Below are 14,566 nucleotides of genomic sequence, written 5' to 3'. Positions count from 1 at the left end.
ACCTGTCACCTAGCCTAGTCTGTGGCTGCGATGAAACATTACAGCATTGGTTAAAATGATGAATACGCTCCTCTTGTATAAAGACTAGGAGTACATCTTTACAATACTGATTCTTTGTGACACTTGATGCTTCCAGTGAGAAAGCTGCCTTCAACATAAAAGACGTTATAGGGATCGCACAATTATGACTCCAGTCCTTTTCATCAGATTACATCTACGACATCACAAGACAAAATTGCTTCATCCCCACTACAAACTCATTCAAACATGTAAGTGAAGCCACAAGGAGAAGTTCTAATATCAGCATGAATTCAGATGCCAAACCCTACATCTGCATTACCTACAGGGCAAATAGCTATCCACGTGCCTGGAGTTATCAGCACCTGTATAAGGTGGCTGGTTGAAACTACAGTTGAGCAAGATGAATGAACACATAGATGAACAAGAGAACTAAGTGCTGCAAAACAATATGCCAAAGATGAAATAGTCAGGTTTACAATGGTTCTAAATAAGCACAAGCTATAACAGTCTGTCTCCTGAGCAACTCAACAAAATAGTGCTCTGCTTTTTGCACTGGCTCCCCACCGAGCAGATGAAAGCTGGAAGGTCCAGTCCTGCATTCTTAAGTTTGCACTTTGTCCTGTAATACCAGTATTCTATTGGAACAGAGTTAATGAACGTGGGAAACCAAAGTCTCTTCACAGCAGTCTCATGACTGAGACGCATTTCATAGACAACCAACTTCTCTACCAAGAGACACATTTAAAACTTGACTTTTCAAAATAAATCACACAAGAAAAAAAATGTTTACCTCCATGTGAAAAAGAGTTTCTTTTACAGTGTTTAACAGACTCAAATACTATGGTGATAAGTGTGGTATAAAACCATAGGTAGAAGAGGGAGAAGAGATATTTTAAAATGTTAGAATGCCAGAGAAAATATCAATAAAGACAGTGACTCAAGTGATTAAGCCTTCCCTCCCACTGAGAGAGAGAGAGAGAGGGAGAATCCTTACCATATATTCTTAAACTTCAAAATTTTCAAATGTGGCATTTATAACAACAAATAAAGGATTGAGAACCTGCCCCAACCCAGGTCTAGGTAAGACATGCTCAATTAAGAAGTCAACAGATCATATGCACGAGACTTACTGCAATATGCAACTGTAAATGAGGGCTTCATAATGCAAGAAAAGGAAAAAAGAGGCAGACCGGACATATCAAACATGTACACAGAAATATCCAAAAAAATTAGTGTTTTTCTGCCAAAAGCTCAAAGTAGAAACTGTTGCCCGCTTCGGCCATTTTCAAGCGTCTTAGGTCAAGCTGCAGAAGTGTGGCTAAGAAGAAGGTCCAAAACCTACTTCTGAGTGACTGTGGCATGAACCTTTGCAGACGTGACAGCTACCTTGTCAGCAAAGTAAAAGAAGCCATCCACATGTCTAACTAAACCAGCAATGAGTTACAATTAAACAAAGCCTGAAAAGAGACTGTATAAGGCAAAAGCATACATTAATAATCCAAATACATAATCCCATAGCTTTATGTTAGAATAGTAATTGCTGTGACTGATGTAAACAAATTTATTAGATGCTACTGTGCTATAATATTTATGTTAGTTAAGATGCTTAGATCATTTCTAGAAACAAAACATCCTTTTCAGATAAGACTGTAAAAGTAAGCTAAACAGGAAACAGGACAGCGCTGAACAGCATTCCACAATGGGGAAAGAAATCCTCCTTTTTATTTTCCCAAGGATATAGATCCCAAGACTAATTGACACCCTCCAGGTCCACAAGAGATCTTGTTCAGTCCAGTTCCAAAAGTTTCAGTGAAACAAAGAAATTTCAATAAAACTAATTAGAGATCATTTATTAGAATATTAGAACCAGCCACCTATAAATATGGGGTATAGGCTGGAGGAGAATTTGGAGAACTCAGCAAATTCAAGAAGACCTGCTGACAATCTGCATGCTACCCTCCTCTCACCTCTTGAGTCTCCCCAGCCAGTACGGATGAGAATCTATGTTGTGCTGTCATGGGTAGCCAGATAAACTTTGTTTTTTGTGTTCTGAAGTGCAAGCAAATAAAAAGTCAGGTCTGTGCACCTGTTTCTGCCTGTTTTATCAGTAGCCAACCCACAAGGTTACATGTAGCTGACCCCCACCCCAATACCCAAGAAACTTTTACTTTCCTTAATTCATGATCTGGTTAAAAAAACCAAAAAGAAACCTTTGTTACATTTTTTTTTTCCAATTTTGTTTTCACAAAATTACTGTTTTTTTTCAAAATGTAATCAAATGTATTAAAGTGATTCTGTGTTTTAATGTAGGAAACAGCCTTGTCTTTTTTCTATTGTGGTTTTATGACAGAAATAGCCTGACAATACAGACATAAAATAAAAAGCTTATATTTAAATAAGTTTCATTTCAAGTGGCTTTAAAGTAACTTTGTTTTTTCAAGGTGAAAATTTCTAGCAGGAAGCTATTTGACCTATAGCCCATTTCAATATTGTTGTAAATGGTCTTGTTTGTAAGAGAAGTGGAGGACATGAGTCATAAATTGTTCAAATTTATTTTTAATTTTGTTGCTGGGCGAACCATTTGTTGAGTGAATGGTTTTATTGCTAGGATTTTTACTGGTTATTTTAAATGGGATTTTTGTATTGAACATTTTGTAAAATGATGATAGCTCATAAGATTTTTTCACCTGGACAAAACTATTCCCACTTTTGAAAAATGGTTTTATGATGGCATTTTTTTATGTTTTTGGGGTTTAAGGACTTTCAGTCTCTGAGGTGTTTTAGAAGTAAATGGTTTAAATGAGATGTTTCTAGAACTGATATCACCTAATGTGGATCTAATTCAAACACAATTAGCTGCAAAGCAGGCCTCAGACCTAAACTGCAGACTTTGCTTGCTCAGTCTTGTGCACTAAGCCACTTGTCACAGTTTAAACAGAAGATTTATCCAAGTTAACAGAGGAGCACAGATAAGAAAACAGACTCCAAACCTTTAATGCCTATATATTACACAGAAGAACTGCGTAGGCATGTGGCCAAAATCAGATAGCACAAAAAAACAAAAAGCAGCTTACTGAGACTTTATAATGACAGTGGTAACATGCCAAAAACATGTCCTTGTAAGATATTTTCCTTTTATATTGGCAAGACCTCAGGTACAGAAGCAAAAAAGGTTTCCTGCTTTGTTTCCCTAGTATTTTCACAGGTCAATCCCATCTAATTTACATAACCAGGTCAATTATGTTGGTCCCAATATTCAGATTAGACAGTACTAGTGAAGACCTCATAGTCCAGCTACTATTTTGTACAAATTTACACTTCATTAAACTGGTACACAGAGAACTTGCAGCTTCCAAGCAACAAGACAGACCAATGATTCTGATTTGATAACCAAGTCGTAGGTTCCAACAAATTCCAAAGACTGCTAAATGACAGCACTCCATTTATATGGCAAGGGAGTTGAGGCCAAGTGAATTATTGTGATTGTGTGCTAGCCTTAGGTATTCACACACTGGTCCCCAAATGACCCTTTTCTCCTTGTTGTCTACACAAATTTCCTTGGTTTTCTGACATATGCAAGGGACAAAAAGACAGTGGAAGAAACCTGAACGTTGATGGTATAAAACAAATGCTGGTACAGACAGTTTCGAGGATTTAAAATTCTCATAGCCTAAGCTGTGGCTGCAATAGAGGTCAAGAGAAACTTCCTAGAAGCCTACAATTAAAAACATCAAAACCTATGCCAAGGTGCTGTCCAAGGTACTACAGGGTTTCCTCAGTTCTAAGCGACGGCATCAGAAGAGCAGCAAGTGCTATGAAGAGTTCTCATCCTACCTTGATGGAAAGGCCATTCACCTTGTCAAATAGCATGGATCCACTCTACCAATACACATGAAGCAACAGACAATCTGCATTCCAAGAGTTAAGCACATTAACTTACGGGGCATTTTAGGAATCAATTTGATTTAAATCAAATCCACCCTGCATCTGCCATCACTGAGAACAGTCTAGCTCTTTCCTCTTTGAAAACACCCTTCAGGTAGTTAAAGGCTGCTATCAAATCCCCACCTCAGCTTCTCCTCAGAAGTCATGTGCCCCAGCCCCGTAACCATTTCCATTGCCCTCCACTGGACTCTCTCCAATTTGTCCACATCCTTGCTGCAGTGTGGGGCCCAAAACAACACAGTACTCCAGCTGTGGCTTCACCAGTACAGAACAGAGGGGACTAATTACTTCCCGTGATCTGCTGGAAATGCTTCTACTAATACAGCTCAGTATGCTGTTAGCTTTCTTGGCAATAAGGGCACACTGTTGACTCCTATTCAGCTTATTGTCCACTGTAACCTCCAGGTCCTTTTCTGCAGAGCTGCTACTTAGCCAGTTGGTCCCACGCCTGTAGCAGTGCATGGAATTCTTCTGTCCAATGTGCAGGACTTCCTACATGTCCTTGTTGAACCTCATGAAATTCCTTTTTGGCCCAATCCTCCAATTTGTCTAGGTCACTCTGAATCCTAGTCCTACTCACCAGTGTGGCTAGTACTACCCCCATCTTGGTGTCATCTGTGAACTTGCTTAGGGTGCAATCCATCCCATCTTCAGCTCTTTAATGAAGATACTGAACAAAACCAACCCCAGGACCAACCCTTGGGGCCCTCTACTTGATACTAACTGCTAACTAAACCTCAAACCATTGATCACTACCTGTTGAGCCTGATGATCTGGCCAGCTTTCTATCCACCTTACAGTCTAGTCATCTAACCCATACTTCCTTATAGAGCCACTTTAAGCACCAGAAGAAATGTCATGCGATGTTAGGGTTTGCTGCAGCCAGTCAAGCCAAAGCAATTCCCAACCAATGACACAATTATCTGACAAATCCATTACATGATTGACAGCGTTCAGAACCTGTCAATCATAAGTTCAGGAAAGCAGTAAGAAACTTCAACCTAAGTAAATAATACTACATCTCAGCCTTCTGAACAACTTCTAACAATGATGCTTTACGAGTTGAAAAAAAGTCACATGTGAAGACGTGTGTTTTGCTCTCCATTGATGATATGCGCTATAAGGGAAGCTTTCTATGATGTGTTCCAGCACCCTGCTTTTGCAGGGGATTAGAATAGCAATATCAGATTAGTGTTTGCCACAAGACAAAAGTGAGCAGACTTCAACAGAAGCACTTAATGGTGTGACAGCTTATTTCAGAGAATACTTGAAATGGAAGCCAGGCTCTAAGTTCTACATTCCATAGAGGTCAGTCTGGGGTACCAAAATCACCCTGGTTCTCTATCATGTCAGTTCTTCCAATATTTCAGATCCTTAGAAATTAAGTGATGAAAACAAGTGAAGTGATGACACAGTAAGTTGAAATTTTAGGGGATAAACAGAAAAGCTTCCTGCCAATATCTCAGGAAGCAATGAGCCTGCTAAACAATACTTTGGAAGCAGTGGCCCCTAAGGCTATCTGAGGAAACATGTCATAAGAACTGCGAAGCAGAAAAATGAGGTTTCCATTTCTCTGGAAAAATCTGGTCATAAATTACTTATGGGTGATGTGAATCTTGCCTGCAGTAGGAATCTGGCCAAGTTGATGCATGGGTCATATGCAGATCCTTAAAGACTCTTCCCTGATCCTGAAGAACTCTTCTGAGTTAGTGTCCGAATATATAAGGATTTTTGTTTTGAGGCACTACTATAGAGAAAAGGAGCAAACCAGAATGCTTCAGACAATATTTCTTTGAGTCACCTGTGTTTTTAAGTCAAATTGGTCACCTGGTAGCTCCTAACTTCTCCACTCTGCCTGTACACCTTGTTTCCATTAAGAGGACAGAAACAATTGTAGTTAATGAGCTCATATAAATGTTCCTGTATCAAGAATGGCAGAAAAGAGTTGAATTTAGGATGGACCAGATGAAGGCAGGGGTCCACTGTAAAAAGGCAATACAACAGCTGCTCTCTCCAGCACCTTCCAGCAGCTTTATTTCTAAGACACGGTGCCTCCTGAACACTTCCATCTCATCAAAGGTATGGTGACTCCATGCTGCCTCCAACACAACCGTGTGTTTAATGAATACAATCTGGCCTTACATCTTTGTTATACAGAGTAAGATCAGAATAAAGCCTTAAAAAGCCAATGCCTACTATTACTGAATAAAATGATTCATTTCAATTATCAGGAGATATTTTTCTACCCACGCATTTCTACATGGTATCATGGTAATCTTCCAGCAATCCTTGTCACTTAGTACAGAACATCCCTGATAGAAGCACTAAAATATCTGCAGTTTTGATTGAGGTGTTCAGTTTCCATCAAACCCTTCTAATTAAGATCATAATGCTGGTTTAAATCCACAAAACTGTATAAAACTGTCAGATTTCCCTCAGTAAGTTACAAGATTTCTTAAAATGGTTTGATTAGACACTTGAAATAGTGGAAACAGTTCACAAATTTAAAATCAGGTTATACTGATCAGCACAGCAACATGCTGTGCAGCTACTCTTGATCAAGACTGCCAATTATATCAATCCAGCAATTTATAATTTTTCTTAATACTGGTGCAGGTGTACTGTGATCCTAGGAGGTATTCTTTTCTGTAAGACAGAAAAGACATTATACAAGACATAAGAGACTACATGACTACATAAGGCTTGGAATTAACTGTAAGAGAAGGCAGTAGAGAAATGCACTTTTTGAACCAGTGGATGTGTATCATGGTGCAAGAAGTTGCTCCTTCTTAGGCTGCCTACCTGAATTGTAGCTAGAATCCAAGTCTACTCTTTTGTTCTAATTGTTTAATGAAGTCAAACCTAGAGAGAATTCACCTCCAAAAATTAGGCATCTACTTCAATCCAAAATGACAGCAGCTGAATTAAATGATAGGAAACAAAGGGCACCTAGTTTATTTCTACACTTTATAATAGCAGTTGATTATACATTGGATAGATTTGGGCATAAAACTGGGAAATCAACCTAAGGAAGAAAAGCATCATGTAACTGTAAGATTAAAAATAAGGATAATTAAATGTGATGAATGAAAATATTGTTTAAAACTATTTTATGCTTTTCTTATAACTTTAAAGACAAGTCAAAAAAGTACTTTTCCTATGTTACAGCACAACAAAACATGAAGCTGTCTTCTTTGTAAGGCGCACACATACTGCAGTAGACAGAATATAATTCTGAGTTGTAGAAATAATTTCCTACACAAAGGTCACATCTACACATCACTGTATATTGCCATATAACACGCTATGGCGATGTAGGGATCACGTGAGTCTACACATGACCAGCAGCTACTTCATCATAGTGGCACAGTCCCCCGTTTTAGCATGCTGCTACGGCAAAGCAGCAGCTAAAATTAACTGTACACCATGCATACAGAGCAGTATGGGTGGTTACTACACTACAAAAGGATGAACTAAAGCATGGTGCAGTAACAATGTTGCCATAGGGCAATGCGTAGATGTGCCCAAAATTTTTAGCAAACTAAATCTACTACTCAGGGCACAGGGTGGTGGGAATGGGAGGATCAGGGCAACTGCAATGGGGATAACGCAAGTGGTGGTGGGACCAGTGGCTGCCAGGTGAGTGAGGCTGTGTCTGCATAGCCCTTGCTTATCCTCCAGTCACCAATGGCTATGTCTGTCAAAGCCCAGGGGCCCTGGATTCTGCAACAGGCTACACTCTCCATTTCTGATAGCCAGCCAGGCTAGATGAAGCAGCACTGTGGGCTGGATCCAGTGCATGGGCCATATGTTTGACACCTCTGGACAAAAGGGATAGTTTCAAGCTCCATCCCTTTAACTGCTGAAAAGGAAAAGAAACTCTCTCTTCCATAGTTAAAAGCCTCCTAACTGATTTATTAGGAATTAGTCTCTATCGCTGTCAAGTTTTATGGAGAAGACAGGGTAAATATACACCTTATAGACTAACTAAATAAGATGCATACAGTTTTATGAAGTCCATATTACAATTCATGCCAATTAGTTATAATGATTCAAATTAACTCACTGGATTATTTAAATAGAATTTCTATTGTGACCTCAAACAGCAGAATAGACTCTCACAAGATCTGGCAGTAGCGGATGAATGACGAATGTCCGAGGTATAGATAAGTGCTGGCTATGGGGGAATAAGCTGGGCACAGCTAGGTTTCTAAAAGAGTGTTCTAAGGAAAGTGCAAATAAGTGGGACGAAGCTTTCTGAGAAACTGGAGAACAGATGCTTGGAATGAGAGGAGGACACTTGGCGTCTGTCCAGTAGGTGGAAGAAGACTTGATGGTTTCAGATAGAAACATCTGCTGGGGATCTCTCTGTTGGCTGGGTCCCTGACTGGGGTGTGGACACAGCTTCCAGCTGTGCAAGGGTCAGGAAGCTGCAGTCACACTGCTGTCATTTCTGTGCTGTGGTTGGGAGGCAGGGAAGGGAGGGAAGAGTGAAAAATAGCATCAGGGTGGAAAAAGTTTCCAGCTACCTGGCCCCAGTGCAGCTCCCAACCAGGAGGGAAGAGTGAAAAATGGCATCAGGGTGGAAAAAGATTCCAGCTACCTGGCCCCAGTGCAGCTCCCAACCAGCTGGAAGCTGTGCGCATGCTGCAGCTGGGGAAAGGCTAGGGGACAGGGGACAAGAAGCAGCAGCAAGAAGGGCACAGCTAGAAGTTGCCCAGCCCCATCTAGTTCCTTGCTGCATGCTTAGCTCTGGTGCAGGCACACATAAACAAAGCCCTTGGGCTCTGCAGACCAGATTCAGTGGCTCTGCAAGCTGGATGCTGCCAACCCCTGCCTGGGAGTCAATGCATTGTTATGAGTTTAGAGATGTTTTGGTGGGTCATGTGGAGAGATTCCTTAAATTCACCAATTAAATTTTACACTCTGTAAAGCCTATAGCTAAAACCATAGGAACTTTGCAGATTTATACAAGGTGATCTAATTCTAATCTTCATTATGCAAAGATTTCAAGCCTTTTAAACTATCCAGCTGGTGCCCCCTCATTGTCATAATACTCTTATAAGAACATTCACTTGATGTTCAAACTGTACCTTGTAAACAGAACTGCCTCCAACTATCCAAACCAAGTCTATCTTATTTTTTAGCTCTGGAGAATCCAGAAGAACTAAAGCATCATCCAAGCTTCTGGCAAGGTGGTGTGCTCCTTTTGGGACTTCCCTAGAAAGACAAAATGTCATTGCTTAACAGTGATAAAGACTATTCATCATGACAGACAATGTAAATTACAAAAAACAAAAAGTATCTACCTAATTATTCCTCATAAACATGAACAAATATATTTTGTCTTTAATACAATCTTTAGGAAGAAGTTAGATTTATGTTAAAATAGTATCAGCTAAACTTCTCCACCAATGTGGCACAGGATTACCTAACAAAATGCTGATTTGTAATACAAATAAATTTAATTGAATTATAAAGTCTGGCTTGTAAATTTTGTATCGGATATTTGCTTAAGCAAATATGTGGTATTTGGATTGCTAAATCTAATTAAAACTACCAAGTTTCTACTAAACCTGATACCTACTACAATAATACTTTTGGCAATGAAGCTAGTCATGAAGCCCCAAACCCCGCCCCCCCCCCAACACAATATCTGTTAAGTACCCCATAGAGACAACAAATTCAAATTACTTTAATCTTTTAGTCTCCTCAAGGATAACAATACTAATTAGATGCCCAATTTTTTCCAGCAGAATTGAAATAGCGCTCAATTAATTCAGCTTTAAAAAAGTACTTTACATTCTGCAGTGTTTTGTTAATGTACAAAACTCGATTAACTTAAATGAGGGTTGCACATACACTTAAAAATCATATTCCTTGCCTTAAGAAAAACATGTAACAAAAAATATTGTAAATTTTCTCCAGTAATGTTTTTCGCTAGTTTTATGTCTATTAGCAGTAAAATAATTTCTCCAAAGCATTATGCATAACACAGTAGGGATTTAAAAAAAAAGTATTATCTAGATAATTGTTTTATAGTTGTCTGGCCACAGTCTTGCTTTGACTGAAGTCAATGGAGAAATTACTATTTTAAGAGCTAAATTAGGTTCTCTCTGTGCAGAGGAACAGTTTGGTATATAGCAGTGAAGATACAAAACTTCTTAAGGATGTAGAACAGTGGTCAATAGCTGCAATTTGTAAATGCTGTTAGTTTTAAAGCACCGGTGACTCTGTACTACCTAGACCTGGATGATCCAGGGTAGTGTAGTTATAATTAAATGAAAATGATTTCTCCTTGTTGCTATTTTTTAACACATGCAGATTTTCATTACGCAATATCTTCTATCAAATGTGGCTCACCATCTTCAGTTATTTAACAATTCTGATCAAATAAGATTTCTGACTCCATTCTCTATTCACTTTCATTAGGAAAAAAATTAACCAACAAAAGTGGAAAACAAAAAACCCCAATAAATAGTCTTTGCACAGAAAAACCTAACAGAATGTAGCACAGCTTTAGCAGCTGCAAAATTAAATTATGTCAACTAACAAATGAAAAATAAACAACTAGCCCTGTCATCACTTTAGAAAAAGCACTGACCTGAATTACACATTGTCTAAGTGAGATGCCTTTTCCCTTTGTTTTGGCTCGAGTTTGCTTTTAACAAGTAGAAGAACATTATTGAAAGTCTTTGGTCACATTAGTTTGCAAAGGGAGAAGCCAGTAGAATATTGCAAAATTAAGATGTGGAGAAAGTTTTGAGTTCTCCAGACTGCAAGATACTTACATAGCATACACCAGTGATTCTCAACGATGGTGTTGTGGCACCCCATGGTGGGCTTTGAGTTTTTGCTGCAGAAGTGCTCTTTTATTTTTCCATACTCTAAAAATAAGTGACAGCTAAGAGCTTTGGTATTTTCCAAGGGGTGCCCTTGGGCCACATGAAGGGTGCTTTAAGCCTAAAAAACATTGAGAATCTCTGGTGTACACACATGTACCTTAGGATTTTAGCTGCTTTTGTTTAGAGAGAATTGCTTGTGACTAGAGAGGGTGGTAGGTGAAAAGAAGAACTGGAGTTCTGGCATTTTTTTTTCTTTTTACCAATACATAAAGAAAGCCAAAGAGATAAACAACCAAGACCAAGCTGCATAGAAAGGGAATGGACATGCATACACTTGTAGCTTCAAAAAGGGAGGGGGAACTGCTGCTGTGGGGCATGCAGCAGCTATTATGCTGTAACTGTTAGGTGTGCATGAACCTGTAATGATACAAATAAGCTACATCACTACAACTTTAAACCTGGAGGCACAGGGTTAATGTTGGAGCAGTTTTGCTACACTTGTATTACTACAGGTTACTGCACACTTAAGTGTAACAGCTGCTAGTGTTTTTGAGCAGGAGCTCTTGCACCCTTTTTGAAGGGGCAGGTATGTGGTACAGGGGTAGATATGTCCATACCCAAAGGCACTTAAATGCAAGGAATGGGAGGACTACCAGCAAGACTAAAATGGTTGGGATGTAGATTTTTCCTTTATATGCTTTTAAAGAGAATACAAGAATGCGCACAGGAAGAATGCTGGATTGGTAGCCCTGCAGGGAAAGGTTTCAGTTATCAGTGTAACAGGTGCAGAGTGCCCTGACAACAGGGTTCTGAATGGAGAAGCCCTAGGGGACAGAAGTTTTCAGGCTCTGACCCGGGTCATAATTTGCCAATTAACTACAATGAACATATTTATGAACAAGAGAGAAAGAGAGAGAGATGGGACGCCAGCTCCCTGAGAACTGGGCTAAAACCATAAACTTGTTTAGCCTGGGCTCTCAACAGCCCCCAGGCCTACAACACTTGTTGGTACTGATCCTGCAGGGAATTGCATGTGGCTGGACTGTTGAACTTCTATTGATAGGGACCTACTTAAATCGAGGAGGCAGGCAACCAATTTTGCAGGCACATCACAGGGCTGGCCACCATTTCTACAAGCTTAATCACGGTGGGGCTCCCATGCCTCTGATTGTCCAAGGGTCCCCAGTGGCCCCACCTCTAGCCACTGGTTGGGTGAGAAGGCTGTCTGTCATGGGGTCCTGCCGCACTACTGATTAGCTGAGAGGGCTGCCTGTTGTGTGGCTGCACCCTTCACCACTGTTTGGTGGAGAGGGTGGGGTTGCATGACAGACAGCCCTCTCAGCCAATCAGCAGTGATGAGGGAAGGGGGTAGCCTCCATCTAGTTTGCTCCCCGTTGTGCCAATGGAGGCCCCCCTTGATGGGCTGTGCAGCTGGGCTGCAGCAGCCATAAGGACTACTGGCTCCCACTGGGGAGCCAGCATTTTAATTTTCAGTAAGGTTTTTTTTTGGTTTTTTAAATTTCCGTGAAGTTGTGAATTGAGTAGGTTGCTAAATATAGATTGTCAAGGGCTTCAGGGGACCACCACAACAGTACTATAGTTTTCTTGTGTATCTCACATTTCAGGATGGGATCCATTCTGTAAGTACCCAGGCTGGATTTGAAAGCATGGATGTGAAAACCTTTCCTATCCTCATAACCAATCCAGATCTCATTATCTCCAAGACTCATAGGCAACTGAACTGAAGTATGATTCCCTATCTTGTGGAAATAACTCTGTCTCTTTTTATACAAAGTAGCATTATGGACAAACTATGCTATCCTCCAACAAGTATTAATTAGGACAATGATGGACAGTAAAAGCTTTATTATCCAGCACCCATGGGGAATAGGGGGTGCCGGATAACAAAATATGCTGGTTAATGGAGGCCCGAACAGGAGGGACAGGAAGGTGGGCCCTGCGCAGCCTGCTATGCCCCAGGCTGTGGGGTCTTGGTAGCACAGGCTGCTTTGCCCCAGGCCATGGCAGCTCAGAGAAACCGGAAGTGCCGTGGTGGGAATATGGAAAATAACCAGCCACAGAGGCAGAGGCAGAAAGCTGAATGAAACAAAAAGGCAAGAGTCTACCAAAAAGAACCCAAAGACTAGGGAGCAAAAACAATAGCAAAGCTTTCAAACTTTTTGCTAATGATGTACTATTCCATTCTCACTCGACCCATGTCTGAAGCCCAATTATTCTACACCAAGGTACTTCAACCTGTAGACGCACAAAGCTAGGAGGACCTTTCAGGTAGTGATAGCTTCAAGGATGAAGAAAACAAGTGACAAAACTCATGACTGGTAGGAACTCCACAGAAACTGTTTTAAATATACACTGGAGGTGAAAAGTACTGCTCTTTATTGCTTTATCGGGCTGTTACTCTTCTGTCTGAGAAAGTGCTCACCATAAGTGGTGTGCCTTTCAAACATACAGGATGGAACAATCTGCCCTAAGTTGCTAACAGTTTAAGACTGAACAGAGAGCAAGAGGCAAAAAAAAGAAAACAACAGTGATTTTCAGTACAAAAATCAACAAGATCCACAACAAGCAGCACAGTAGATGTGGATTTTTTGAGTGGTTTAGTATGGGACACATGTTAAAAAAGTGTTATTCTGCACCTGCATCTATGCTATTTAGAAATCTACTTCACACTTACATTATTCCGAACTTGAACTATAAAATGCAATTATGCTGAACAAACAATAAACAATCATCAGTGTATAATGTTTGCAAATTACTTACAAGACCAAAGTCAGGACTTACGCGAGTTCTCTGCTGAGCACTATGTTAATTCTATCTTTTAAAGGACGATTCTTCTCAGGAATAGAGAACCAGGTCTTCTTACCCATTATCAACACATTTTGTTTACCTGGGTATAATATATAGAGGTTCTTTTTAGAAAATATCTTCAATGTAGTACAGAAATAGCTGTAGTGGTTTAGCGACATCTCGTGGATTTCATCCCCCACCCCCTTCAATTCTGTTTACAATGTTAAACTGTTGATTCAAGTTTTAAACATTAGCAAATAATTGTTAATAGAAGACCAAACGTAGACTCTGATCCTGGGACTGTATACAATGACATGAACAGACACAAGCATTTGCAGGACCAGGACCTACATTTTTACACCAAATAAAACCATGCTTAAACAAGAACTTACAATTAACAAAGTCCTAAATATGACTTACTAAAACTGCCCAGTTCAAACAGCGTGGCTATAACAGCTAACTCAAATATGCATTTAAGGTATATTTCTCTGCACGTGCTGAAAGCCATGCAGCATATGTCATAGTTTCATAGTTGGTAGGATCGGAAGGGACCTAAGCAGATCATCTAGTCCGACCCCCTGCCATGGCAGGAAAGAATGCTGGGGTCTAAGGACCCCAGCTAGGTGTCTATGTAGTCTCCTTTTAAAGACCCCCAGGGTAGGAGCGAGCACCACTTCCCTTGGAAATTAGTTCCAGATCCTAGCCACCTTGACTGTGAAGTAGTGCCTCCTGATATCTAGTCTGAATCTACTCTCTGTCAGCTTATGGCCGTTATTCCGTGTTGCTCCCAGTAGTGCTCAGGGGAACAGGGACTCTCCCTTGCCTGCTGGTCCCCCTTGGCCAGTTTACAGATGACCACCAGATCCCCCCTCAGCCTTCTCCTGTGGAGGCTGAACAGGTTTAGGTCTTGTAGCCTCTCCTCGTAGGGCCTGCCCTGCTGCCCCCAG

General features: G+C 40.4%; 1 protein-coding gene across 7 annotated transcripts in view; it reads right to left on the bottom strand.

Annotated features, from left to right (window-relative positions):
* Nucleotides 1-14,566, bottom strand: part of DHFR (dihydrofolate reductase) — a 53,023-nt gene that overhangs the window by 22,565 nt on the left and 15,892 nt on the right. For 2 of the 7 annotated variants that reach the window (XR_002097275.1, XM_019516945.1), the window contains exons 3-5: nt 13,614-13,719; nt 9,060-9,186; nt 368-457 (exon numbers count right to left, since the gene is read on the bottom strand). Coding sequence is in view for 6 of the 7 variants with exons in the window: in XM_019516945.1 (XP_019372490.1) it covers nt 407-457; nt 9,060-9,186; nt 13,614-13,719 (284 nt within the window). In the remaining variant the exon portion in view is untranslated. The other 5 variants (XM_019516943.1, XM_019516948.1, XM_019516944.1 and 2 more) reach the window with 4 other exon arrangements.

The sequence above is a fragment of the Gavialis gangeticus genome, unplaced genomic scaffold, assembly GCF_001723915.1.
Source record: "Gavialis gangeticus isolate Ggan-Ray unplaced genomic scaffold, GavGan_comp1, whole genome shotgun sequence".
Taxonomy (NCBI): Eukaryota; Metazoa; Chordata; order Crocodylia; family Gavialidae; genus Gavialis; species Gavialis gangeticus.
Note: the sequence above shows the minus strand (reverse complement) of the source record. Positions and strands in the feature narration are given on the sequence as shown.